General features: G+C 37.9%; 1 protein-coding gene across 4 annotated transcripts in view; it reads right to left on the reverse strand.

Moving 5' to 3' along the window:
• Positions 1-1008: 1008 nt before the first annotated feature.
• ARNTL2 (aryl hydrocarbon receptor nuclear translocator like 2) overlaps positions 1009-24038 on the reverse strand; it is a 32139-nt gene continuing 9109 nt past the window's right edge. For 2 of the 4 annotated variants that reach the window (XM_048300562.1, XM_048300561.1), the window contains exons 3-17: positions 23729-23764; positions 20889-20927; positions 18276-18433; positions 16529-16608; positions 15456-15548; positions 13480-13597; positions 12516-12659; positions 10649-10889; positions 9633-9739; positions 8925-9075; positions 7635-7690; positions 6738-6846; positions 6197-6284; positions 4523-4646; positions 1009-3515 (exon numbers count right to left, since the gene is read on the reverse strand). In XM_048300562.1, the coding sequence (XP_048156519.1) occupies positions 3379-3515; positions 4523-4646; positions 6197-6284; positions 6738-6846; positions 7635-7690; positions 8925-9075; positions 9633-9739; positions 10649-10889; positions 12516-12659; positions 13480-13597; positions 15456-15548; positions 16529-16608; positions 18276-18433; positions 20889-20927; positions 23729-23764 (1681 nt within the window). In that variant the 3' untranslated portion in view covers positions 1009-3378. The remainder of the gene's footprint in view (positions 3516-4522; positions 4647-6196; positions 6285-6737; positions 6847-7634; positions 7691-8924; positions 9076-9632; positions 9740-10648; positions 10890-12515; positions 12660-13479; positions 13598-15455; positions 15549-16528; positions 16609-18275; positions 18434-20888; positions 20928-23728; positions 23765-24038) is intronic. The other 2 variants (XM_048300560.1, XM_048300563.1) reach the window with 1 other exon arrangement.

Here is a 24038-nt window from a genome sequence, read left to right on the forward strand (position 1 = left end):
TCAGGGTCTGGGGAGAAGCAGCAGCAGCAGCACATCTTTAAGAATAAATCCATTTCACTTTGGATCATGAACAGAAACATTGCTGTGAGCAGTCACTAAAATGACTTTAGCCTTTTGTGCTTGTGAGTAAACCAAGTTTTCCAGTATTCTAAAAAGTGTAAGATCCACAGCAAATTCCAGAACAACAAAGCACCACAGGAAAGAAATCTGCGCTCAATCTCTGCTTTAGACTCACGCAACAGCACTGTACTTGAGCATACCCTACAAGGGAATCCCAAAAGCACAGAAAGGATCCTCCTTGCCCCCAGAATATCAAGTGACAAATGTTCATAGAGTCACACAACTGTTTAGGTTGAAAAAGACCTCAAAGATCAAGTCCCACTATAACCCAGGACCACCAAATCCACCACTACCCCGTCCAACGGTGCCACACATGCACATCTTTTAACACCTCCAGGAATGGTGGTTCCTCCCCTGCCCTGGGCAGCCTCTGCCAATGCTTAATAAAAAACCCTTTTAGTGAACAGCTTTGCCCCAATATCCAATCTAAACCTCCCCTGGCACAACTTGAGGCCAGTTCCTCTCATCCTGTCCCTTGGGAGCAGAGCCTGACCCCCACCTACCTCCAGTCAGGGAATTGTAGAGCGCGATGAGGTCTCCCCTGAGCCTCCTTTTCTCCAGGCTGAGCATTCCCAGCTCCCTCAGGAGCTCCTCACAGGTCTTGTGCTTGCAACAGGAAGTGGAAAAGTTCAGGGTTAATGTGTGGACGCCTTCAGAGTTCATTCCTGGAGGACATGAGGGTGTTCTGAAGCTCTGTTTGAATTCCCAAAAATGCACATTAGCTTGGATTACAGGCTCTCCCTGCCTGGGGAGCATCAAACTGAGCTACCAAAATCCACAGGAGTTCCACATCCCTGTTTATGTTTTTAGGAAAGGAGCCTGGGATCTGAAAGAACAAGTACTTTATATTTCAGCTCAGTATTAGACAGAATTGCCAGCAGACTAACAGCAGGGCATCAAAATAATATTTATTGACCTGGTTTAACCACATCCTCCCATTACCTGCACCATGCCAGGAACAAACTGTCAGTATCTCACTAGAATTGTGCTGCTACACAAACACAGATAAGCACACACCATCTCAACAGTATTAAAAAATATTAATTTCACTGGAAATATTTACAAGTGACACTTTTTCTTGAAAAGGCTGCTTTAGGCCAGAAAAAAAATTCACAAATAGTAAAGAGACAATCTAATAAATGACTTGAAAGTCACAATATTGATCATTGGCTGCAAAAGAATCAAAGTTACATTTTTTGGGCTTATTTTTTAGGGATAGCCAAGAATCCAAAAATAGTGGTTTGACTCTAGACATATAAATCTTGTGAAAGAATTAATCTGCTCCTTCAGTAACAACAGCTGCCCCATTTCCAAACTAATCCAGTCAAAAAAACCTGTTGTAATAAAGTCTGTATAATTTTAAGTTATTTATCTACTCATTTATCTATGAGCTACAGTATTTGCTGGTTTATTTAGAATTTATTTCTAGAATAGAAAAGAGAAAATGCATTTTACTGTGGCAGAATCTCCAAAGTGCCTGTTTATTTCTCCCACTTTGCTCCATGATATAGCCCAAAATTCAGAAAAAGCAGAAAACTTCATTCTAATAAAGCAAGAGAACGGATCATTTTGGCCCCATGTCTGTAAAAAAGAGATCTGAATGCAGGAAATTACATCCAAATTAAATGGGAAAAAAACCCCAAAGGTCTATAGAGTTAAAAAAAAAAAGAAGAATCAATCCAAGAAGCCATTCTAGCAAAGCACCATCACCAAAAAGGCGTCGTCTGCAAAATGAGTCATATCTATAAGATACAGAGCTGCTCTGTCAAGCAGAGGAAGCCACTTCATGTCCTGATCGTGTCGTCATGAGGACAGGGCGGTTCCCCAGCAGTACAAGGGTGACATCTAGTGATGGCCACATCCATCTGTTGCCAACTCCAGCCTTCCTAAAAACACCTGACACGGGCTGCCATCCTCACCTGGAGTGAGAGAGGTTAGGGTTGTACCTATGTTTAAATGTCTGTATTAAAAAGATGCACATGTATCAGATATCTTCAAATGCTTTCATTACCTGAATTTAAAAAAAAAAAAAAACAAACCCAAACATGAAGAAAACAGGAAAATATCTGTAATTTTATGATATATAATCTATACAAAAATTTGTTTAAACATTGAATACCAGAGATAAAAAGATCCACTTGCTATATTAGTGCCATGTTGTTCTAATGCAACCTCTGAAGTGCCATGTTCTTGAGTCATTTGCTGTAACTGGGATACAATCCTTGCAAAAGCTGCTCCCAAAAGATCATCCTGCATAGCATTTACTTACAGAGCTATAGTACAAAGAGATTTTAAAAAGTCACACACTCAAGCAGTAGAAAATTCTCCCAATCTCTCCAAAAACATAAAAGATGCTCTAGAATTTTAACATTTTTTCACTGACAGACAGTGCAAGCCTCACTCTGGAGCCAAGGCAATCCATCCAAACTTCTCCAGTTAGCAAAGAACCTGGGACAAGACCAAAGTGCTTTATTACAAATAGAGCATTATTTTTCTCTGGTTCTGTGCACTGCCTCTCTAATAATACATTACAAGTAATACAAAATAGTAATTAAGAGTTTGTTGCTCTTTTCTTACACCCTTCTCATGTTTGTGTACTGGGAAAATGACTGTTTCACTCAAAACATTCTCTTCTGTTTGTTAGGGTGTGATCCAACCCCAATCCCTGCTCCCAGACCTGTAGGCTTCATTTTCACCTTTGACTGCAAAAACTGCACTGCTGAGAAGTGCAAGGAATCACAAACTCCATCATTTAAGAATTACAATACCTTATTTTACAACTGTAGTGTGTGCAAATCGTTATCTCAATTAAATTTAATAGTTACAAATATTCTCAAACCATGTAACTACATACAGTAGGTTCTACAGAAAGTAACATGGATAACCAATATTCTTCAACTTGAAACAAAAACAATAAATAAAAGTTTGAAGTATTAAAACTATGAAAAAGTAATCCTGTACATTGTACAGTACCTTTTGGTTAAAGCTTCTTAGCAAAAATATACTAATGTGTTCTAAGCATTCCAGTTATTGATGGTTCAATATTAAAATTTCAAGGTTTCCTCATCATGAAAAAAATATTGCATTTGTCCATAGGTGCAGCAGAAGATGTCTCTCTCTGAACAAGGCTTCAGTCTTTAAAAATCTTGAGACAGCAAGTCTGAATTCAAAGGAACCATTACAAAACTCGAATACAGTACTGAGGATGTAGCATTGTTGTGCATGAGGGGTTTGACATTCCTGTCTCCCAAAGCAGCTCTAGAGAGCCCACTGGATATCACTGAGGTCAGCTGGGTCTCCCAGGCCTCCATCAGCCTCCAGGTAATTCATCAGAGCTGTCATTGCAGTGTCATCATTCTCACAGATGGCATCGAAGTCCAGCTGAGAATTGCCACCTGCAAAGTGATTAAAACAGGACGTTTGAAGCAGGTATGAACACTATGAAGCATGGAGAACATGGTAACTTGCAAAACAGAATTGATTTGAAGCAGCACCTGCCTTTGAAGTCAAGGCAAATATTTCTATGTTAAAAAAACCCTTACTTGACTCCCTTTTAGTTTAAAGCCATTACTCCTTGTTCTATGTTGTTGGGGTTGTTTTTCATTCTTTTTTCCCAAACTTTTATCAGAGGATTAGCTTTTTTCCTCTGGTGTTTCTTTTTCAGTGTTTTTCTTTTTTGGTTAGTTGGTTTGGGGTTGTCAGGGTCTGGGTTTTTAAATTTTTTTTAAAGGCTCATAGTTCAACTGGAAGAAAACTGCAGGTTATAAATAAACAAATAATGGTAAATGAGGGAGAAGAGGGAGATGGAAAAGTTTCTTAGAGCTGAAATACAGGATATGCTTTTACAGCAGTTTGCCTTTTTTTGTTAAACATAATGCAGTGGCATTTTCCCATACAGGGCCAGGGAATCCTGTATCCAGACAAACTTAACAAGAGGAAAAAAAAAAAAATTCTTTCTGAACCATTTTGAGCAGTCCTTGCTCCCAGCTTGCAGATAAGAAAGAGGCAAAGTGCTAAAGGACAGTAATTCTCAAATTACAAGCAGTTCCCTAATATTGCACTGAATTACTTTTCCCTCCCCATCTCTATCCTGGAGAGAGAACAATATAGTGCCTCATGAAAAGTGTGGCCTGCAAGAATGTAATGGTAAACTTTAGTTAGAGATGTTGGTTTTGGTCATGAGCTTGCCTCACTGATTAAATTTAAATTTGATGTTTGCCTTGCAGCAGTAACACACCCATTTTCAGAGTGCTCTCATCTTCAGACAGACAGACAGACAGACAGACAAATCTCTTTACAATTTAGACGTGGTTGTAAAGTGGTGCACTCAGAAATGACACCACTGGTCAGAAATTTCAGCCCCTGCAACTCCCAGAATATCCCCAAGAGAAATGAATCTTACTGAGGAGAGGTTCATTACTGGGAAATGGGATAGCACCCTGGGTTTGTTCTGAATTCTCTAGAGCTTCTGTTTCTGAAGGACATAACTGAATCAACTCTTTATTTGGCACCTGAAAGAGCAGAATCGGTAGAAAGGACAGAATTAGATCCTAAATTTAGTAACAAATATTACATTACAGAAACTTCATAGACTGCTGTCAAATTATTAAGAACTAAATAGAGAAAGTGAAAAATATGCATCATCAGGCAGGTATTTTGCATTTAGAAACAACTTTTTTAGAAGTTCATATAGCACTGGACTTGTCTAAATACAAGCTGTGACTTACACAGCTGTCAAAGGTACTTCACAGTGGTGGCACTGCTTGAGGGTCTAATTCACTGTTCAGTAAATAAATCCAGCACAGAATGTACTGGTTTGCACTTTCCCCATCTACTATCATAAACTACAAATTCCCAGTGACATCATGTTTGTCCCTGTCAAAACATTCTAGTTAAGAGATTAAAAAAGCCCTCATACCTCCCAGGTTCTATATGCATTAAAGTATATTAATCATAGCAAAAGAGATGGAAGTCATCCTAACCCAAAAAAAAGATAATTTTTTTCCTGATATTTGTTTTATTTAACACATACATGCAATTTAGCAGGAGAGATTCCTAGGATTGCCTGACTTGTGTATATTCTACCAGGGAATTAATAAAGGTGAAATGCTTTCCAAAAGTATTTTAGGAATAAATGGGATACCAAAGCCCAGAATAAAGAAAAATCTTCAATGAATTATGATAAAATTATCCTTATGATGAGACATTACATTATTTAGAGAGTTCAGGATATTTATGTCAAACAACTCTTAAGGAGGAAGATCTGTGGTAACAGGGGAGAACAGATCATAAAAAACCAGGGGAAATCAAAGCAGTTCCTAGACCAGAATAGTGGGGTTTCTTCATAGGAAATGAGAATTGCAGTGAAAAACTGTCTTTAACAGGAAAGAAATTTACATTCAAAGAAGAGCTGATGGGGAAGTTTGTTCATACAGTGTCCAATACAAAACATACCACATACTTAGGTAAAAAGAGATGTTAATTATTCCATTGCTATGGGCAATAACTATGTTAGTTATAGTTTGTGGTGTTACAAGCACTAGTATATTTACAAGCACTACTAGATTAGCATAACTATCAACTTTTAGAAGACCAATAAAATACCTTCAAAGTCACAATCTTAAAAATTTCAAAACAGCACAGATTTTTTTAAAAGGCTCTTCAAAAACGTTAAGATTAAAAGGACAAGCGAGAGAAAACAAGAACTTTCACAACAATCACAACAGGTGACCTTTAGTCTCTGATGGTTTTCAAGCAGGAGTTTCAATTCAGCTCCAAATCCAGGAGAGGCACCGTCCCCTGAATCACACTCACACTGAGCACAGTGGTGGAGTTCAGCAGATCCTGCTGAGTGGAGACTGCAGCCTCAGAACAGCCCCTTAAGCTTGAACTGATGCCCGTGTAAATGAGGTGGGAACTGCAGCCACATCACTCAAAGACTCTCACAGCTGCCAGGCTGTGCAATACCTTGCACATTCTCTCTCAAAAACGAATCAGGGCAATCCAGCTCAAACACAGGCTTTGAGCTGACATTAACCTTTGAATTTTGGATTTTTACAAGCAGGGGCATACTCACATCGCTGCAGTTTATAGTTAAAGCTGGAGATGGTGATTTTCTCAGGAGATGTGATGGACTTAACTCTCCAGAGGGTGAGGAATGCAACCTAAAATTGCATATATTTAGTTGATTCATCAGGTCACATTAATCAAATACTGAAAAATAGACTGTGTGTTGCAGAACCCACCAAACTTCCCCAGTGACAAAGCATGAGCCAGCTAATTTGAAACAATGATGTCTTAAATTCTCCAGAAGATTCTAAATTATCCTGCTCCGAGTTTTGGTAGCAGGAAACAGAGAAGAGATCAGAAAAGGCCATGGGCACAATTCCTTAAACACACTTTTCTCTGTCTGTTGAATTACCAGCACAGTGATGTGCTCTGCCAGGCATGAGACTGACATTAGATTACAATAGTATCTCATAATGCTATTGCTCAACCTAAAAAATGTTATACATATAATACAATAAAAGTGAAACTGGAGCAACCCTCACATAATCACATACCCCTTGTCCCTGTCTTTACTTAAAAGCCTGATGATGATGATATGCGTTTATTACCTTTGTAATTCTAATATTTCATTTGCAATTTCGGTTCCTATACTTCCAGCACCAAGAACTGTTCCAGAGGACATTCCAGGTACACTTACTAAAGACTGTTTTACAGCATCTGTAGATAAAAAAAAAAAGCTCAAACAAAACCTTAACCCAGAGCAGTTTCACTGCAGAGCAAGGATTTGTTTTAAAGCAGCTCTTGTTCTAGATATATATATACACTATGTAAGTTTGTATTTTCATAATTCAGAAATTCCTTTTAATACTGATTCACGGCAGAGGGTGTTGCAATATAAAATGAATAATCTGTTTGTGAAAACTGTAGTTCTCCAGTAGTGAAATATATTTAATCACTGCCACCTCCAGTGTCTCTCACAGACATTGCAAAGAACACGAGTTTAAAAAAACCCTTGGATTTCTCACCAACTGAAATGAGTTATTGAAAAAACATTTTGAAAAGCAAAAATAAAGACTTCACAGCAAGATGATAGAACAGCATGCAGAAAGCAGAACCTATACATAGCAGAAAAATAATAAAAAATATGTCCTGTATCAGTATTGCCCTGTATTTTATAGATAAACTCAGCATAATTGCATTTGCTCAGAAAACTGGGCAAAATATGAAGGGTCTGTGACAGAAGCACAATATCCTACCAACCAAAACCCCAGCTCTAACAGAAGCTGCTAGAAACTAAAAGTATGTTACAGACACTTCTTTTTAGACTTCTGTGACTTATATCAATTAGGATTCTGTAAGTAACTAGAAACTGTCACCAGAAGCAGTCTTAAAACAAAACCTAATCCTTCCTTGCACACAACCTAGAATAAAATCTCTAGACTGGATAAATCTAAACTGACTGATCAGGAGATGCAGCTGTGATAACCGTAAGAAGTGACACTTGCCTTCTGCAGGGTGGGAACTGTAGAGGACCTCTTCTTCAGTTGATTCCTTATGACCTCTGAGATTTAAAGAAATAAAAAAACCCAAATCAAACCACAAAAAGTCAGCAGGTTTTTTTTCAAGAGCAAAATCCATAACATATGTTTAATTTCAATAATACTTTACACAGAATCAAAGGTAACATCCTCGAACTAGGGAAATATAAAGATATTCCTCACATATTTGCATGTTCAGTCCTTTGCAATGTTTCTGAGCAGTGGGTGAAATACTAATTGCCACGTACTCTCCAAGTAAAAAGGAAAGCCAATAGGATTGGCTGTGCTCCATGACAAGGGAAGAGGGCTGTCATTTTTACTGTTAGCAGGGAAATCAGGTAACCAGGAACAACTGCTACAGGAACAGGTCAGTGTCTGCCTCCTGCCAGCAGCTGCTGCCCTCCTTCCCTTCTGCAGCTGCAAATGCCCGCCCACATCTCCAGGACGGGCAAAAAAGTGTCCTTGGGCTACTGGCCAGCACAGACTGTCTGAACCACTCTTCTCTCTCTCCTTGGGGAAAAAGGACATGGGCAAAAGAGGTGGGTGATGTTGACTTAAGGCATGAAACAGATACAGAATGGGCAAAAGGCCCCCTCAACAACTTTATTTCATGGAAATAAAATCCTCTCTGTCCCCTCTCAAAACCCCAGTCATTGGCAAAGATCCTCAGTACCACTGGAACAATCCAGATTACAGCCCCATTGCAAGGTGCAGAGAATGAAAAAGAATTACAAATAAAAAGAGCAATTAAACACACGCATTTCCTGTCCCACAGGCTCCACCCTTGCAATCAATTTGGAGAGGATCTTTCTGTCCTGCCTTGCATTTCCCACCATCTATCAGTTGTGCTTCTCCACCTCCTGACACCTGTGGGATAGGGCAGCACTTGGAACTGGGTCAACTGACACACAGAGGGTTGTAAAGACCAGAAGGACAAGCAGAATTAACTTGACAGTTCCATTTATTCTAATCTACTTTTCTTCAAGATCCTTCCCTTCTTCCTCTAACAAGAAACTCTTTCACCTCATTTTTTTCCTACTGGGAAGCAGCATAGTTTTCAGAGTCAAATCCACAACTTAGGCCTGAAAAAAAAATAGCTGGTAAATATCAAAAAACTGTTTGTCCAGGTTGTTCAGCCCATTTCTGTGCAGAGTTGATGTTTTCTAGCCTTGTTCTGCTCCCTAAGCACGTTATTTTCTGTTAGTACTAACTGTAGTTATGACAAAAAATAAACAGAGAGTCATATAAATTACTTACAATACCACCGTGTTGTTTGATACAATGTACTCCAGCTCTCTGGTCCAAGGATTCATGAAACTAAACCACTGACTCTTTAAAGTAACGAAAGTCCCATCTTTTGCTCTAAATTTGTAGGAATTTGTAAATACTTTTTCTTTATTCTGCAACACTAGATAAGAAAAGGAAAGTTATAATCACCATATTTAAGCTTAGAAAGGAAACGTTAAAAATAATAAATGTTTTATAGCACCATAAAACCCAAAATGTTTTTGTTGGCCAGACACAGAATGACATGCCAGAACAAACTGGGACCTGTTCTAAAATCAAATTATAGTTTCAGCAGGGTCATAAATCTTACATTAAAACCAAATACTAAGTTTCTGCAAACCACTAGGAGACTCATGACTTGGTGAGCTTTCTTAACTCGTGTCTTTAATTATGTTATCACACACATCTGCTCTTCAGAATTCCTTCCTCTTCCTCATAAAGAATGGAAGCAGAGGGTTTGGCAGATGCACTGACATTATTCCCCCACAATTAAGACCCTGCACCAGGAGCCAAGACAACAGAAGTTTCTCCCTGCTTTTATTACAAGCCTTACACAGGCACATCTTAACACAGGCATCAAAAAGGGCAATGCTGAGGTTGGGTAGTTTGGGTTTGTAGTGTTTTCACTTGCAGTTACATGTAGCTGTAAGTAGTCTGGGAAGACCAACTATTTTGTACCTTCTTTATGTTTTTCAGCTAGGTGATTGTGATCATCTTGATGGCAGTACTCATAACAAGAAGTTCCTAGAAGCTCTTGTGGCAGGTACCCTAAAATTGCTGTTGCGCTGTTAGAAATAAAAATGTGAACTACAGCGGATGCAAAGTTGTTTTCTTCTGTATCAGATAAAGCAGAACATTAACATTTAAACAAACAGATGCCTGGGTTCATGTTTGGGGGAAAAAATATAGCATTAGTACAGCTCTAAAACAACAGGAAGTATTCTTCATGGCAAATTATTCCTTTCAATGAATGACAATTCAAAGGTAAAGTAAATGTTTAAACATGCAAACCATATGTACACACAAAATACTTCTGCTTAGGGGCTTCCCTTGGCCAGTCAGAGTGCTGGTCACACATAAGAGTCAATAAAAAACTCAGCAGTTGAATTTTGCTCTTCCACTCAAAGGAACTGGTTTTAAACTGACATTTTTAGTTGAAAGAAAAGAAGACTGAAAGCAAGAACATTTCCAGTGACAATGAAATTCAAAATGCAGAGTGGTAACTAGGTCTCTACAACAAATAAAAGTCTGGTTCAGAAAGTACAGAAAATGGGAACTGAGTTCTCACTTCTAATGAAATAATTTGGTGCCTCATTTAGATAGAATGTATTTGTTACAAATGGTAAGACTCTCAGAAGCAATAACTTTTGGTTAAATGTTTTATTACTTCAGTCATATGCAGAGCTATGAAGCTCTAACTTGAGATTTTTCTTTATGAATAAATGGGTCCATTTTATAACTTGTTTTAACCTTGCTAGCTCACCATTTTCTATAGGACAATACACTTCTATACATTATATATTATTTGACAAAAAAACAAAGCCCAAGTGCACATAGATTAAGAGTTAACTGCTTCTTGTGTAGAGCAGAAAAAAATTCTGAAAATTAGAATTTTGAGAATTACAGCTTTGACAGAGGATCAGAAAATGGAAGCAATGTTGTCATTTCTCTTCATTAAAGAACAAAACGCTTACCGCTGATCTACATAAACAAATTTTCCATCCATGGCAAATCGTGTAACAAATTCTGTTGCTTTGACTTTTATCTCTCCACTCTTTTGTGGAACAATATAAGGGTGTAACCTCCCAATTGCAACAAGACAGTTAAAGTTACTACTGTCCTTTTCTACATCATTTTCCTCTTCCACTCCCACCTCATTAGGAGGCCAGTTCTTCAAATACCCAGTACAGTGAATGGTGCAGTATTTTCTGTGATCTAAGAGAAAGAAATTAAATAAGAAGCAGTTATTGTTCAAAGAGTAAATCAAACTACTTATTTTATTCTGTTGGCCATGAGACCATCAACTACATTTCATGCTTACCTACACCACCTGTACAAAGCTATACATAATTTTACAGAGTTTTTTAAAATAAATTTTGTTCTATTCAATTTGGGCTTACCTGCAGAGAGAGCTTCTAAACCTATGTAAGATTTAGGAGATGAGTTATGGGTGTTGGCAGTTCAAACACAAGTTAGACAGAAAAGAAAGAAATAACCCACAGATCTCTTTGTCTTTATATGGTTTCATATGGATTGTGAATTAAAATTAAGCTGAGGCCCTCTGTAGCTTCCAAATCAATTTACCTTTGGTGAGCACAATGATCTGAATAAATGCTCACTGCAGTTGCTGAAAGAATCAGTCAAGAACAACCCAAAGCAATCCAGCTTATTTTCTATTTACCTCAGGCTTCTGAAGTTTTATGGGAAGACAAATATTTTAAATATCTTAAATTCCAGCATACACTGTCATTCATCCCTTTCTGCTCCCTAAATAACATGCAAACACCCTATAAGCATCAAGGTTTGACATTATGTGTCCTACAGCAGCTGCCTTTCCTAAAAAAGGCCAAAGCATTCTTAACATCTGTATGCTGAACAGGATGCTTTCCATAGGTTTCATTTTCCTCTCTACTACAAAAAACACAGATCAACTCTGCAAAATGAGAAGCCGAGTTATCCCACTATGATTTTGTCACAGTTTCTCAGGTGCCTTCCCTCAAAACTGCTTTCCCAAGAAACATTTACAGAAGTTAAATTCTTATCTCACTGAGTTATCTGACACATCAAGGGATACCACATTCTACTTACTTACAATCATGGGCCTCTTAAAATTTGTGGTGTCTCTCAACAGTAACAGGTTACATTGAAAAACAGAACTTGGAGGATCTTTTCAGGATCAAACAATTTCAGCACACCTTTGCAAAAATCAATACTAGGGAATTAAAACAAAAGCTGGAAATTGCATTTTAAAATTGAAATTTAAATTTTCACTGAAAACTTGACGAGATTATACTGCTCTACAGGCATACCAATGTATGAACTAAATTAAAATTACTGGGAAAATGAATGGAATTACACTGATAAATTAAATTTATTATGAAAAGGGGAAAAACAGGAAAACTCATACTTTTAAATACACACAACACAAAAAGTATATCAGAAAATAAAGTTGGTTTACTTGCTTTTTTTCCTTCAAAATAGTAGAGTTTGCAGGCCTTATTCACTCAGTTATCTTCAAGACATAAGTTATTTAGTTTAATTCTTCTGATCTGCTCCAGTTCTTTCAAATATTTCCCTGTACCTTCTAAAATTTGACCACAACAGACCACATGCTCCTACAGAGCCACTGTACCTCAGGTTCCTTCCTCCCTCTTTCCAGGAGGCCACAGGGAGGAGAAAGAGTACAATTAGACTGTTTTTCAAAAGGTGCCCCTGGTTCACATTTACACTGCTCTACAGCTACTTGGTGAGATCAGTCAGAACTAGAAGGCCATTACTGACTCGGAATTTAAACAAGTTTCAAGAGAGAAAGCCCCCACTTCATCTACACTCTTTGAATACCTTTCTTCTTTGGGTTGGGCAAACACTCCTTCTCCTCTTTGACTGTGGTCCTGCTACACTTTATCCGACAGAAGAAGGAACGTCGAGCACCAGAGTTCAGCCGAGCTGGTCCAGCTTGGAAATCTGTGTGTACTTGCAAGCCAGCTTACAAAGATTTAGTAAAGTAGTTTAAAAAAACCAAAATCAAGCAATAAAACTTCAGAAAACAAGATGCTTTCTTCATTTACCTCCCAAGTACATTCTCCTTTTTAGCTGCCTAAATTTTGTCCTTGCAATTAGAAAAGTCTAATAGTTTAAATAGGGCAAAGAAAACATGATTGACACAGATTTCAAAATTAGAAAGAACTACTAAACTACTTTTAAACCCTTCTTGATATTCTGAATAGTATTTTACTACATATGCTTTATCAGCTTTCAACTTGTATTTGGTACAAGGAAGAACTGCAAAGATGCTTGTAAAAGCCAGCTACAAAATAGCCACTAGCTGCACAGTACATAATGCTTTCTTATTAGAAACAACTGTAAACAAAAGAAGGTTTGGTTACATTGGGATTGACACTTAGCATTTTCAGAGAAGACAGTGATTCTTGATATTGAAGTATTTTATCCCATGTTCGACTACATCAGGTCTTTTGTATTGACAAGACCTAGCAAATACAAGAAAAAAAAGTAGTATGCTGGTAGGAAGAATGTCAGACCACATCTTGGTAAATGCTTAACAGTGATTTCAGTAATTTAACAGAATTTCAGTAATTCTTATGATCTAAATCAGGTATTTTCTGGGCCAGCTTTTCAATTCTAAATGCATTTTAAGCAGCAGATACGCATTCAAATGTTTGTTTCATAGAAATACCTCAGGTTTGTTCATCCATACATCCATACAAACACCTGAATACATCCTGACTAATAATTAAATTTATTAACAACTCTTGAAAAAATCTGAGCACGTTCAGCTCTGACTTACTTTTTCCATCTACAAGCTTTTCCCTAGGCGAGACATCCGATGAAGAAAGTTGCTCCTTAACTTTTGCAACATCTTTTGGATGCAAGTAGTCAAATAAACTTTGTCCAATTAAACTGGCCTATTAAAAAAAAAAAAACAACAAAACCCAAAAGAGATGAGAACCACACCATTTTGGAACAGGACCCCACACATTACTTATCTCAGGAAAAAAGTCAATACCACAGTTACTCCAAACATCAATATTTTGATTTACATTTCATTTGTCATTGCTTAATATAATTTTTATTAAAAAGGGTAGTAAAAACATAGCTTGCTACGTCCCTTTGAAAAACAGCAGATTTCGTTGGAGATTAAACAAGTTCTGTACAACCAAATGCTTTATTTATGTAAATAATGCAATTCCTGATCCTAGCCAAAGAAGGTTATGCACAAAGTAACTCTCAGATTACTGGGGAAGGAGGGAAGAAATAGGAAGTAAGATGAAATATTCAACTGTCTAATGACTCTGAGCTCTACTTTGGTTGGACAAACTGGCACCATTGAGCCAGGAGCAGGCTGGAAGGAGGGGTCAGCTCACTATAGCACTCCTTAGTAGAGGATTTTTACAGAGATGTCTCCAGCTGGGATGCATTCTACCTGCTCACTCTGCTTATCCCAAGTAACTGACCTGCTGCACCACTTTCTTTTGGAACAGAAAGGAATTCTCGCACAAGTGGGCTGGTTTGGGTTTTCCACTGCTTACCTTCAGCACAGCAGCCAAATCAAAGGCTAGAAAGGAGCTGTGTTGACAAGCTCTAGACTCAAACTCAGGATAAACACCTTGCCTCTTGCCTTTTCCCAGTCCCCATCTAATCCTAATGCAAAGGGAAAATGCTGAGTGCTGCTGAGACAGGCTAACAGCAGCCTTACCAAAACATCCAGGTGTAACAAACCAGATTAAGCTGCAGCATGGGATTCAGAACCTAGAACAATTCCCAAATAAGCTAGTAAATCCATTGTTTTATTAAAGTCAGTCCTCTGAATCTCCTCTGGAATGAAGGAGATCTTAAGGGTCTGGAACTAGGTATGTGTAACATGAGTGACTCTAGAAATGCACTTTTAGTTCTTGAGCAAAATCAGTGTAGAAGTTAAAAAAAAAATTAACTCTGCTTTATGCTTATTCCCCTAGGATGATTCATTTCCCTTTAATTAAAAAAGATAGTTTTGCACTTAAAAAAAAAAAAAAGAGATAAAAATAAATCTATGAAAGAGTCCAGATTGGTTATCTGTACATTTATAAAGAAAATGAAGATAGCACAAATGGTTTCAAAGTTACAAAAGTAGACAGATGGCAGCACTAACTGTTTTAGCCTCTGTTTGTGAAACAGAAGTCATTGATACAGGAACAAATTATCATCCCTTGATTATTTGTGGTAATTGCCCATGCTGTTAAACGTCAGCTAATGGAAAGTACTTCTATTTTTCTTATTTCCCTTATTCTACAGGCTAAGCTGGCTCCCATTCAGTTTCTTTCAGGTTAAGGGTACACACTCAGATAGTTATTGTGGATGATGTGTTATGTGGTGCACCTGAGCATAAAGGCATCACCAAGGATAGCTTTAATTAACTTCCACTGCTGAACTACCCATTTTCCTTGGCCTAAAAAAAAAACCCCAAAATCACTTCACTATGTGAAAGAAAACCTCTTGCACACAGAAATTAGGACATCTTTGAATTATTCCTTCCTCTCAGACTGGCAGTTTTCTTGACGATGATCAGTTGAAATCTGGCGCTGTTCCTCAGGTTGGGAACACTGACTGTATTTGCCCATATTTTCTTACACCACATTCAGCTTTGCTCTGAATAAGGTTAAATCAAAGAAATTCCAAGAAATGATACACAAAGACTGGTGTGATGTAATATAGAATAAAATATAGAAGTTTTAAAACTTCTAAGAAAATGCAAGGTAAAAGCGAACAAGAAACAACAATAACCACCTGATCATAATTAAGTATTTTGCAAACTGATTCAGAGACAAACAGAATTTTTCCTCTGTTGCATCCAACCACAAACAGGAATCCATCTGCAGCCTGAAAATATAAAGATACTGTCTTTAAAAACACACATAAAATAAACAATGAATATTAATGACTACAAGGAAGCACATTTCTAAACTTGCTTCTTTAAAATTAAATACAAGAAAGCTGGAAAGGGACAAGAGGAAATGGCTTCACACTGACAGAGAGCAGATTTGGATTAGGTATTAGAAAGAAATTGTTCCCTGTGAGGGTGGGGAGGCCCTGGCACAGGTTGCCCAGAGAAGCTGTGGCTGCCCCATCCCTGGCAGTGTCCAAGGCCAGGCTGGATGGAGCTCTGAGCAAGCTGGGATAGTGGAAGGTGTCCCTACCCATGGCAGGGGGTGGAACTGGATGGTGTTTGAAGTCCCTTCCAACTCAGGTCATTCTGTGATTCTATAAAAAAGGCAATTAAGATTGCAAGGACTAAATGATGCCTTCAACCACACACAGCTGAAGTTTCTTAAACACAGCTTTGGCAAAAGTCCAGCTGCAAAACGGCTTCTTTTGGGAGCCATTCACAGATCTTGGCAAAGCATTATTGCAGCAAAGGAAAAAAATCACAAACCTAGCTGTGAATGAGGTTATGTGGGTTTATGGTGAAGTGTGCAAACAAGAGGAAAGATTTTACTCCAGGTATTTTCTGCACCTTTTTTGAAGTACATCTTTAAAAATGTACATGAAGGAGAGCCAACAACTACAAGGATGTTTATGCATAATTGGCAGCATTTTCTGCAGTTGCATGAAGATTTCAATAATGGATGTATTAAACAGGCAGCCTGTACATAGATTATTGTCCCTTCCAGGGCTGCTGCCTGCCATGCTCCCAAACCATCTCTGCACACCTTCCTGAAAGCCTGGGTAGTGCACAGAGTTTATAAACCTGTACAACAAAACACCTGCCTAAAGGAAAAGATGGGAGAAAAAGCACGGTCCAACTAAAAACTCAAGCTTTAATAAGGACATGATTTATCTGAGAGTTTCCTTCCACTCACCCTAAGGATTAACTGTCGCAGTTCATCATCCTTCAAAAATGAAGGTTTATACCGGACTTCTGAGTAGGAGCTACTAGAACCTGGGAAATGGATTATTCATAGAGATCACGTCACAAGTAACATTTTAAATTCACTTTTAGCAGAGTTATACTTGTTATGTCTTTCAGAACTTTTCTCTGTGACCCCAACAGCTGAATTAAAAAAATAATTCAAGGTTCTGGAAATCATAAAAACAAAACAAATCTCAAAAATACACTGGTAATGAAAACAGACACATAACCATTTTTTTTTTCTTGCCCTTTACTTAACAGAAACCAAGGAAACTTCTGTTCAGATATCATTAATGTACTGCTAGAGAAATGGTATTATGAGAACTGAATTTTCTAGAAACATTTCGTAGGTATATTTCAGACCTCTTAACTAAATTCTCTTTGCTGAAACTGAATAATTCCAATATTATCAATTATCTTTTGGCATTAATAATGCTTCATTAATATTACAAGGCCAACAATCAAAAAACCAGACTATTGTAGTTAAATCAAATGTCTCACTAAATATAGTGAGGCTGACTCACTGCATGTACTGTTCTAGCACCCATGGCAAGTATTCTAAAATAATTTTTGTCCATTACATTTTTATCCAATAAATTTTTATAATTTTTTTCTCGTTACATTTTTTGATGTAAGCAGCAGTTGAACATTTCAGGCAATTTCAGCATTCACTGTAACTCCACATAGTAGCTTGTATTCCCTTAAACCATTTGTTTTGAAGTAAATGTAACTGTGCTGGGCGAAGTCCAGTTTTCACATCCTATTGTTAAAATACAAATGCTTGAGCTGAAGATTTCTTGTTTAAACTGCAAGTGCAGTTACTGCCCTGCTGGTCTGTCACATCATTCCTTCATGCAAAACTCTCAGTCTGCTTGAGCCTTTAGAAAACCCTCAAAACCCATCACACTTGAGCCATTCTATGGTTTTGTTACTGTCAAGGTAGCAACATAATTCATTTTCTACACTTCTTTGACCCAAAACTAACTGGGTTCTCATCAGATCTATTTATTTATAATCAGTTGGTTTTGCAATGCAGAGGGTCTTTGATCTTTGCTCGGAGTTGACCAAATTATTATTCTCAAACAGTGGTGTCAAAACCCCCAAATATTGTGTGCAGCTGATGGACTATGCAATATGCAACTTGTATGTGGATGTATTTTTGGCAGGAGAGGAAAAAAACGTCCAAAACCTAGCAATAGCTAAAGGAGAGCAAAGAGTATTTCCTGGGTTGATCCCCACACTAACCCATTCCCTAAGATCCATGATTAACTCTGCTAGCTGACTGAGGCTATCAGAAGTTTCTGTTTCTTGGTACTCTCTAATATGTGAGGGTATTTAAGACTTTAATGTAATCAAACTCATTGACCATTTTGTTAAAGTATATTCTGTCCTGCAGCTTTCCTTTTGACTCCTGTGCTTTCTAAAAAGAATCAAGGAGTGACCCAAGAGCAAGGCATGCCCTGAGCAGACAGAAAATATCAGACACTGAAGGGTGGCTTTTTTTCCTGTTATACTAAGCAAAAATTTAAAATTAAGTTCTGACAGCTACAGACATGTACATGTAAATGAGGAGCAGACTCGGAAGTAAATACAGTAAGGAAATGTAAAATAAAATACTCTTGATTTATTTAAAATCCAGGAAGATACACACTCTGACTAGAACAAGGATTTACAGGATGAAGTTTACCAAAACTCACCTTTTAAAGACTTCAAGTGCTGCACAGCCATCCGTAGCACTGTGAGTTTGTCCAGCTTTCGGGCCATGGGATTGCACTGTGGTATCATGGCCGACAACTCCTCTATCAAATTATTCATTTTGTCTCTTCTTCTTTTCTCTGTTTGACTGTGAGCCTCTCTAAGAAGAAAAATTATTTTTTAAGGAAGATTATGGGGAAGATTTTCACCACGATATTCAATTCAGTTTTGAGAATGGAACTATCACAGGTACTACTGCACTGAAACAGTTTTTCATACGCTGCTTGCATTGGACAATTGAATTGGATTCACTTCAACAAAGATGAAATGGTCCCAATAATGACGTGAAATGCTGAGGAGAAAAGATATCACAAGCAACAATTTGATTATATTTGGCAGGAACAAGAGGTTATGAAGACTTATAGAAGTTCAACCCTTCTTGTAACCTTTGCCATGCAAGTGATGACTTGGACACCTCAGCGTATCCCAGAGAACTCCTGATGTCATTGGGAATCACTGGAAGACATTCCTGCTCCCTACTCCTACCTCTGCCTGACCCCTAAGATGGGGTGTTCATTCTGCTGCCTTTTAAAAAAACCCACAGCAATAAACATTACTTTTACACATGCTTCTAAGAGATGGAGTGGAAACTGAAAGAAAAAGCTGTGCCCTCATGTAATTTACCAGAAGTATCTCAGAAAGCTTTCCCTGTCCTGGTAGGGTGGTACAAAGACTTTCAGCCTTTGGGCTGCCTCAGGTTTCATCTCTTGGTAAGCCTGTCAAGAATTCAGCCACTGAAAGAGCTTTTCTTCTTGGCCAGTTTTCATCAGAAAACTCCTTCTAGGGCACATGAGTGCACATACACTGCACAAGTGTATTTATAGCTCAGGTCACCTTTTCTTTGCTTCCTTCTAGTGCAGTATGTCAGCTTTTCAGCCCATCTCCTCCCCTCTAATATCCTCCAGCACATCAAGGGAAGTTTAATTCACTCTCTTCCTCCTTACCCAGAAGATAAGCCAGCCACTCAATTAAAACTCAGATGATTTTTCTTTCTGATTGAGGCCAGACACAGTAGTATAGTTATGCAAAATGAGGAATAAGTTTTGGTTAATTGATATCCAAAACTTTTCCTGCAACAAAAGTTATTAAAGGTAATAAAGTTAACTACACCTGGCCTGTTGAGAAAGAACAAAGTACAGTGTTAAAGATCTACCTGCCTACTATTTTTATTATTTTTCAAAAAAAAAAGAATGCCTTCACCACACAGTTCGTTCTGGGTCATTCTGCCCAGCATTCAGCTTTTCTCTCTCTCAAGCCTTTTTTTAGATTTAATTTTTTGAGTTATGCTCAGATCTATGGGTTCACCCAGCTCTTCCTTTATGTCAGGTAGGAACAATCAAGTAATATCCTGTGTTTGCTCCTTGAACTGTGAACCTCAGGAAGACAAGATACAAGCATTCCAGGAAAGGAAACAACCTTCCACATCTCTGAGGGTTAATAAGGAGTTATAAAAAACTTGAACAGGTGGGTGCAGAAATTCAGGGGATGACTGGATAATTCAAAAAGCCTTCTGTTGCTTGCCTCAGCCACAAAGGGGAAGGGAGAAAAGCAAGTTTCCCAACAAGCTTGAGACAAAAACACTGGAAGGAGATAACTGATAAGCAAACCTCCAGAGACCTTTGTACTGATTCTTTTTCCCTCCAACTAATGCACCAAAAAGTAAGGAAAAAAATTAACAATACCACATAAAAGCCATTAAAGCAATGTACAACAATCTTACAGAGCAATCTGGGATGCTCTGTGAAGAAAAAATAATTTTGAAGTGAAACTGCAAATATATCTTGGAATATTTTAGTTTCTTTAATTTTGTTGCAATTACAGGAACACTTCATAATTACTAGCTAGCATACTATATAAATAATACTTCTGACAGCATGCTGAGTGGATTATGTATTTCTGGTTTGACATCTCTGCTCACATGCAAAATGAAAGCCTTATTTTTAAATCGACATCATGGCACAGCTCTGGTTTTACTATGTAGCTTGTTTGTAACTTGAAATATTTGTTTGGCTGAACTGTGGTCACGCAACATTTCAAATCCTGCAAGTGCTCTATGTGAATTTCAATTAATGTGAATTCAAGGTTCAATGGCAAAACTTGAATAATTCCCTATACAAGTTCCAGAAGAAGAAATCTTTGTCGTGCTTTAGCCAAATCCATTTCCATGTGGAATAAATTTTAAATACCTCCAGAAGCAGAAAAAAATCAAAATCTAGAAAACAAATCTAGAAAAAAACAATTCTCAAATTCATATAGATGAAGAATCAGCTCCTTATACATGACTTGGGAGTACTGCATTTACTTCTCACATTAAAAACTTCAACCTTGTGTTTTTGCTAAACCCTCTGAGATATCCTGCAGCAACTTTTATTAAAATTAGTAGGAAATAAAATCCTCAAGGAGATTTTAAAAATTATCATACATTTAGCAAGGGAAAGGAAAAGCTTACTGTTAAATATTGGATAGTTTTACTGAATGTTACCCACAAACTCATATTTTACTATTGTGAATCACAGTATTCACTAGCAAAAAGTATTTCTATTGCAAATTAGTACCTGAAATCTTTTACTTTAACATGTTCTTCATCTTCACTCCTAGAAAAAACAAGATACAGAGCTTTACATTATGTATTTAATACTAGGCACTTATTTCCTCCCACAAATTCCAGAAGATAGAAAATGCTACAAATTTACTGTGGCTCCAGCAAAAGCAAACCCACAAAATCCCTAAACCGTAACTGACCTAGCAAGTGATGCATAACAGAAAGAGACCAAAGCAGAACTTGCAATATTCACAGTTGTGTGAACATATTAAAGGGATATTTCATAATTATGGGGCTTTTTTTATTCTGGAGACAACATTATTGGAACATTCAAATAACTTAAGACTAGGCTTGATTTTATTTTTTTGTTTAAAATGTTATAAGAGATATTATCTATTTATGTTTTTATTTCTAATATCTTATTGTTAAATTTAAAAAAAAAAAATCCTAAATAACATTTAAAACAATCCAAAAAACCTAAGCTATTTCCCATACCCTACAGCAATGACTGGAAAGTCATAAAGTAATAAAATTGTAAATGAAACAGTCATAAGTGTCTGTAGCACAATAAACACTCTGCAACAGGAAACTATAAAGGATGATTCAAACAAGGGCAATGAGCTTTTCTTTCCCTATGACCACTGCACTCTTCACCACTCTTTGTGAAGAACTCCAGAGCGTGGCCTTGGTACCATGAGGATCAAGAGGAGGGAGGCCAAGCAGGCAGCAGCTGTCTCCCATGAGGAAATGGAAGCAGAAGGATCTTGGAGATTACAGCTTTAGGAAAGCTGCTTCCACCTGTAACTGAGCACTGACCCCAGTGAGGATCCAGCAGCCAAATTAACACACAGTGCAGAATCTGGGATCTCACTGGAACCCAGCAATCTTCTAGACAGTCTGATAAACCCAAACGCAGGAGGAAGTTTGACTCACAACACCCCAAGATTTTTATTCATTGAAGTTGTTTCAGGTTTAGACAAATTATCAATAACTAATATTTTCCTTCCATTTTAAAAGAAGCTTACCTGAAATATCCATATACTGTGAATTCCAACTGAATTTACATTCTCTGACCATATGAGAAGAGGTAACAAGGAGCCAGACCAGCTGCAATGCAGCATGTGCCCTATTAATTAACTTTCCTTCTCTCTCAGGAGCTCCACTTGGGGAAAAAATCTAGCACAAATTTGCTGCTCAAGCAATCAGTCCCAGCCTTCAATGGATTTTTATAGCCTCTGTCCTACAGTTGTGGTGTTGCTGATATGAATAGCTAAATTAAAACTACCTTGACTACATGAACAGAGGGTGAAATTCCACTTGGTGGCTATAATGTGGGTATACTTAATTGGTACTAGAAAGGATAGAACGGGTATTAATCAGAAAAAATAAAGAATACCACCTTTTCTCTACTTTCTCAATTGATTCATTAAATATACTTCCCCATTTATTTCTAAAATGGAAGCAAATGTTTTAAAGGCAGAAAAGGAGGATTTTTAGTCACTTTCCATCATGAGCACCATGGAAAAAATCCACAAAGAAACAACCGCTTTTAAGCCCAAAGAAAGATTTTTACTCTGCCCTTTAAGCCATGTACCAAACAGTGACTCCCCTGCAGAAAGGGACCTGGAGGTGCTGGCTGACAGCAGGCCCAGTTCAAGGCAGTCAGAGGGCAAACCACATCCTGGGCTCATCAAACAAACATCAGATGGGCAAAGAGGTGATTATCCTGCTCAGTGTTGGTGTGCCTCCACCTGGAATATTGTGTGCACTTCTGGGCCCCAAAATACGAAAAGGTGTTTGGTGAAGATGTGAAGGTCCCTGAATGAATTCAGAGGAAGGCAACAAAGCTGATGAAAGGGATAGAAGGAATGTCCTGTGGGGAGCGGCCAAGGACTCCTGGTTCATCTAGTTTGGAGAAAAGGAGGCTGAGGCCACTTCCTTGCTCTGTGCAGCTTCCTGAGGAGGGGAAGTGCACAGGGAGGTGCTGAGCTCTTCTCCCTGGTATCCAAGGATAGGACACAAGGAATGGTTTTTAAAGTTGTGCAGGGGAGGTCTAGACTGGATATTAGGAAGCATTTGTTTCCCAAGAGAGTGGGAAAACACTGGAACAGGCTTCCTAGAGGGGTGGTCAATGCCCCAGGCCTGTCAGTATTTAAGAGGCATTTGGACAATGCCCTTTAAAACATGCCTTAACCTTTGGTCAGCTCTGAAGTGCTCAGGCTGTTGGACCAGATGATCATCGTAGGTCCCCTCCAAGTGCAACAGTCTATTCTATAAAAACACTGCACGGCTACTTACAAACAAATATTACCCAAGTAAGGTATCCAGATACAGAAAAAGAAAATGCAACAAAATAATCATGTAATTAACAACCATCCTGGCACATATATTCCACAAAGGGTTTGCTGACGCTGCATAGCCACCTTGTAACAGCATTATTTTAACACAGTTATTATAGTTCTAATTTAAAAAGCACTTTAAAAGCTTAAAACAACCAAACAAAAACGTTAACATTCACCAGTCCTGGAAGAATAGGAGAGCCTTCCTTCGCCTCACTAAGTCTTCTTATTGAACTGGTACTTTTCACTCCTTCCCATTCTAAACTTCAATACTAACGAGTTTGGTAAAGCTGGAAGCAGAGCATCATCTTAGAAAGAACTATCAGGAACCCTTAACATTGGACAGACCTGTCCATCCTGTTCCTTAGCTGAATGTTTATCACCTTGTGCTGTACACAGACCTGCCCTTGGATGAAGCACTCCTCAAGGAACCCCACAGCTCACCGAGCCAAACAGCAAAGTGTGATGTGTTCACAGAACTCAAAATAGAAATGGATTCACTCATAAAAAGTACCTTTTCTGAGGATCACCATCAACTTCAACTGTATCCCTGCAGAAACAGGTCATAAAGTAAGCAAAATGGAGTTTGAAGCACAACAAGATGACTTGATAGACCCAAAAAAACAAAGTCAGAAAAATTTTAATGGTAACTCTACTTGATGGGTTCTTTTCGGCAAGAGCATTAGTCTTAGAATTTAATTACTGCTTCTTATAAGCCAGTACTTTTTCAATTAATTTTTCAACTTGGACATTAATTTTTTTTATCAAAGAGATCCAAACTTCAGGGAAACACTGCTGAGGAACCAACACTTTTACTGAACAGG

Source organism: Corvus hawaiiensis, chromosome 4 (assembly GCF_020740725.1).
Source record: "Corvus hawaiiensis isolate bCorHaw1 chromosome 4, bCorHaw1.pri.cur, whole genome shotgun sequence".
Taxonomy (NCBI): domain Eukaryota; kingdom Metazoa; phylum Chordata; class Aves; order Passeriformes; family Corvidae; genus Corvus; species Corvus hawaiiensis.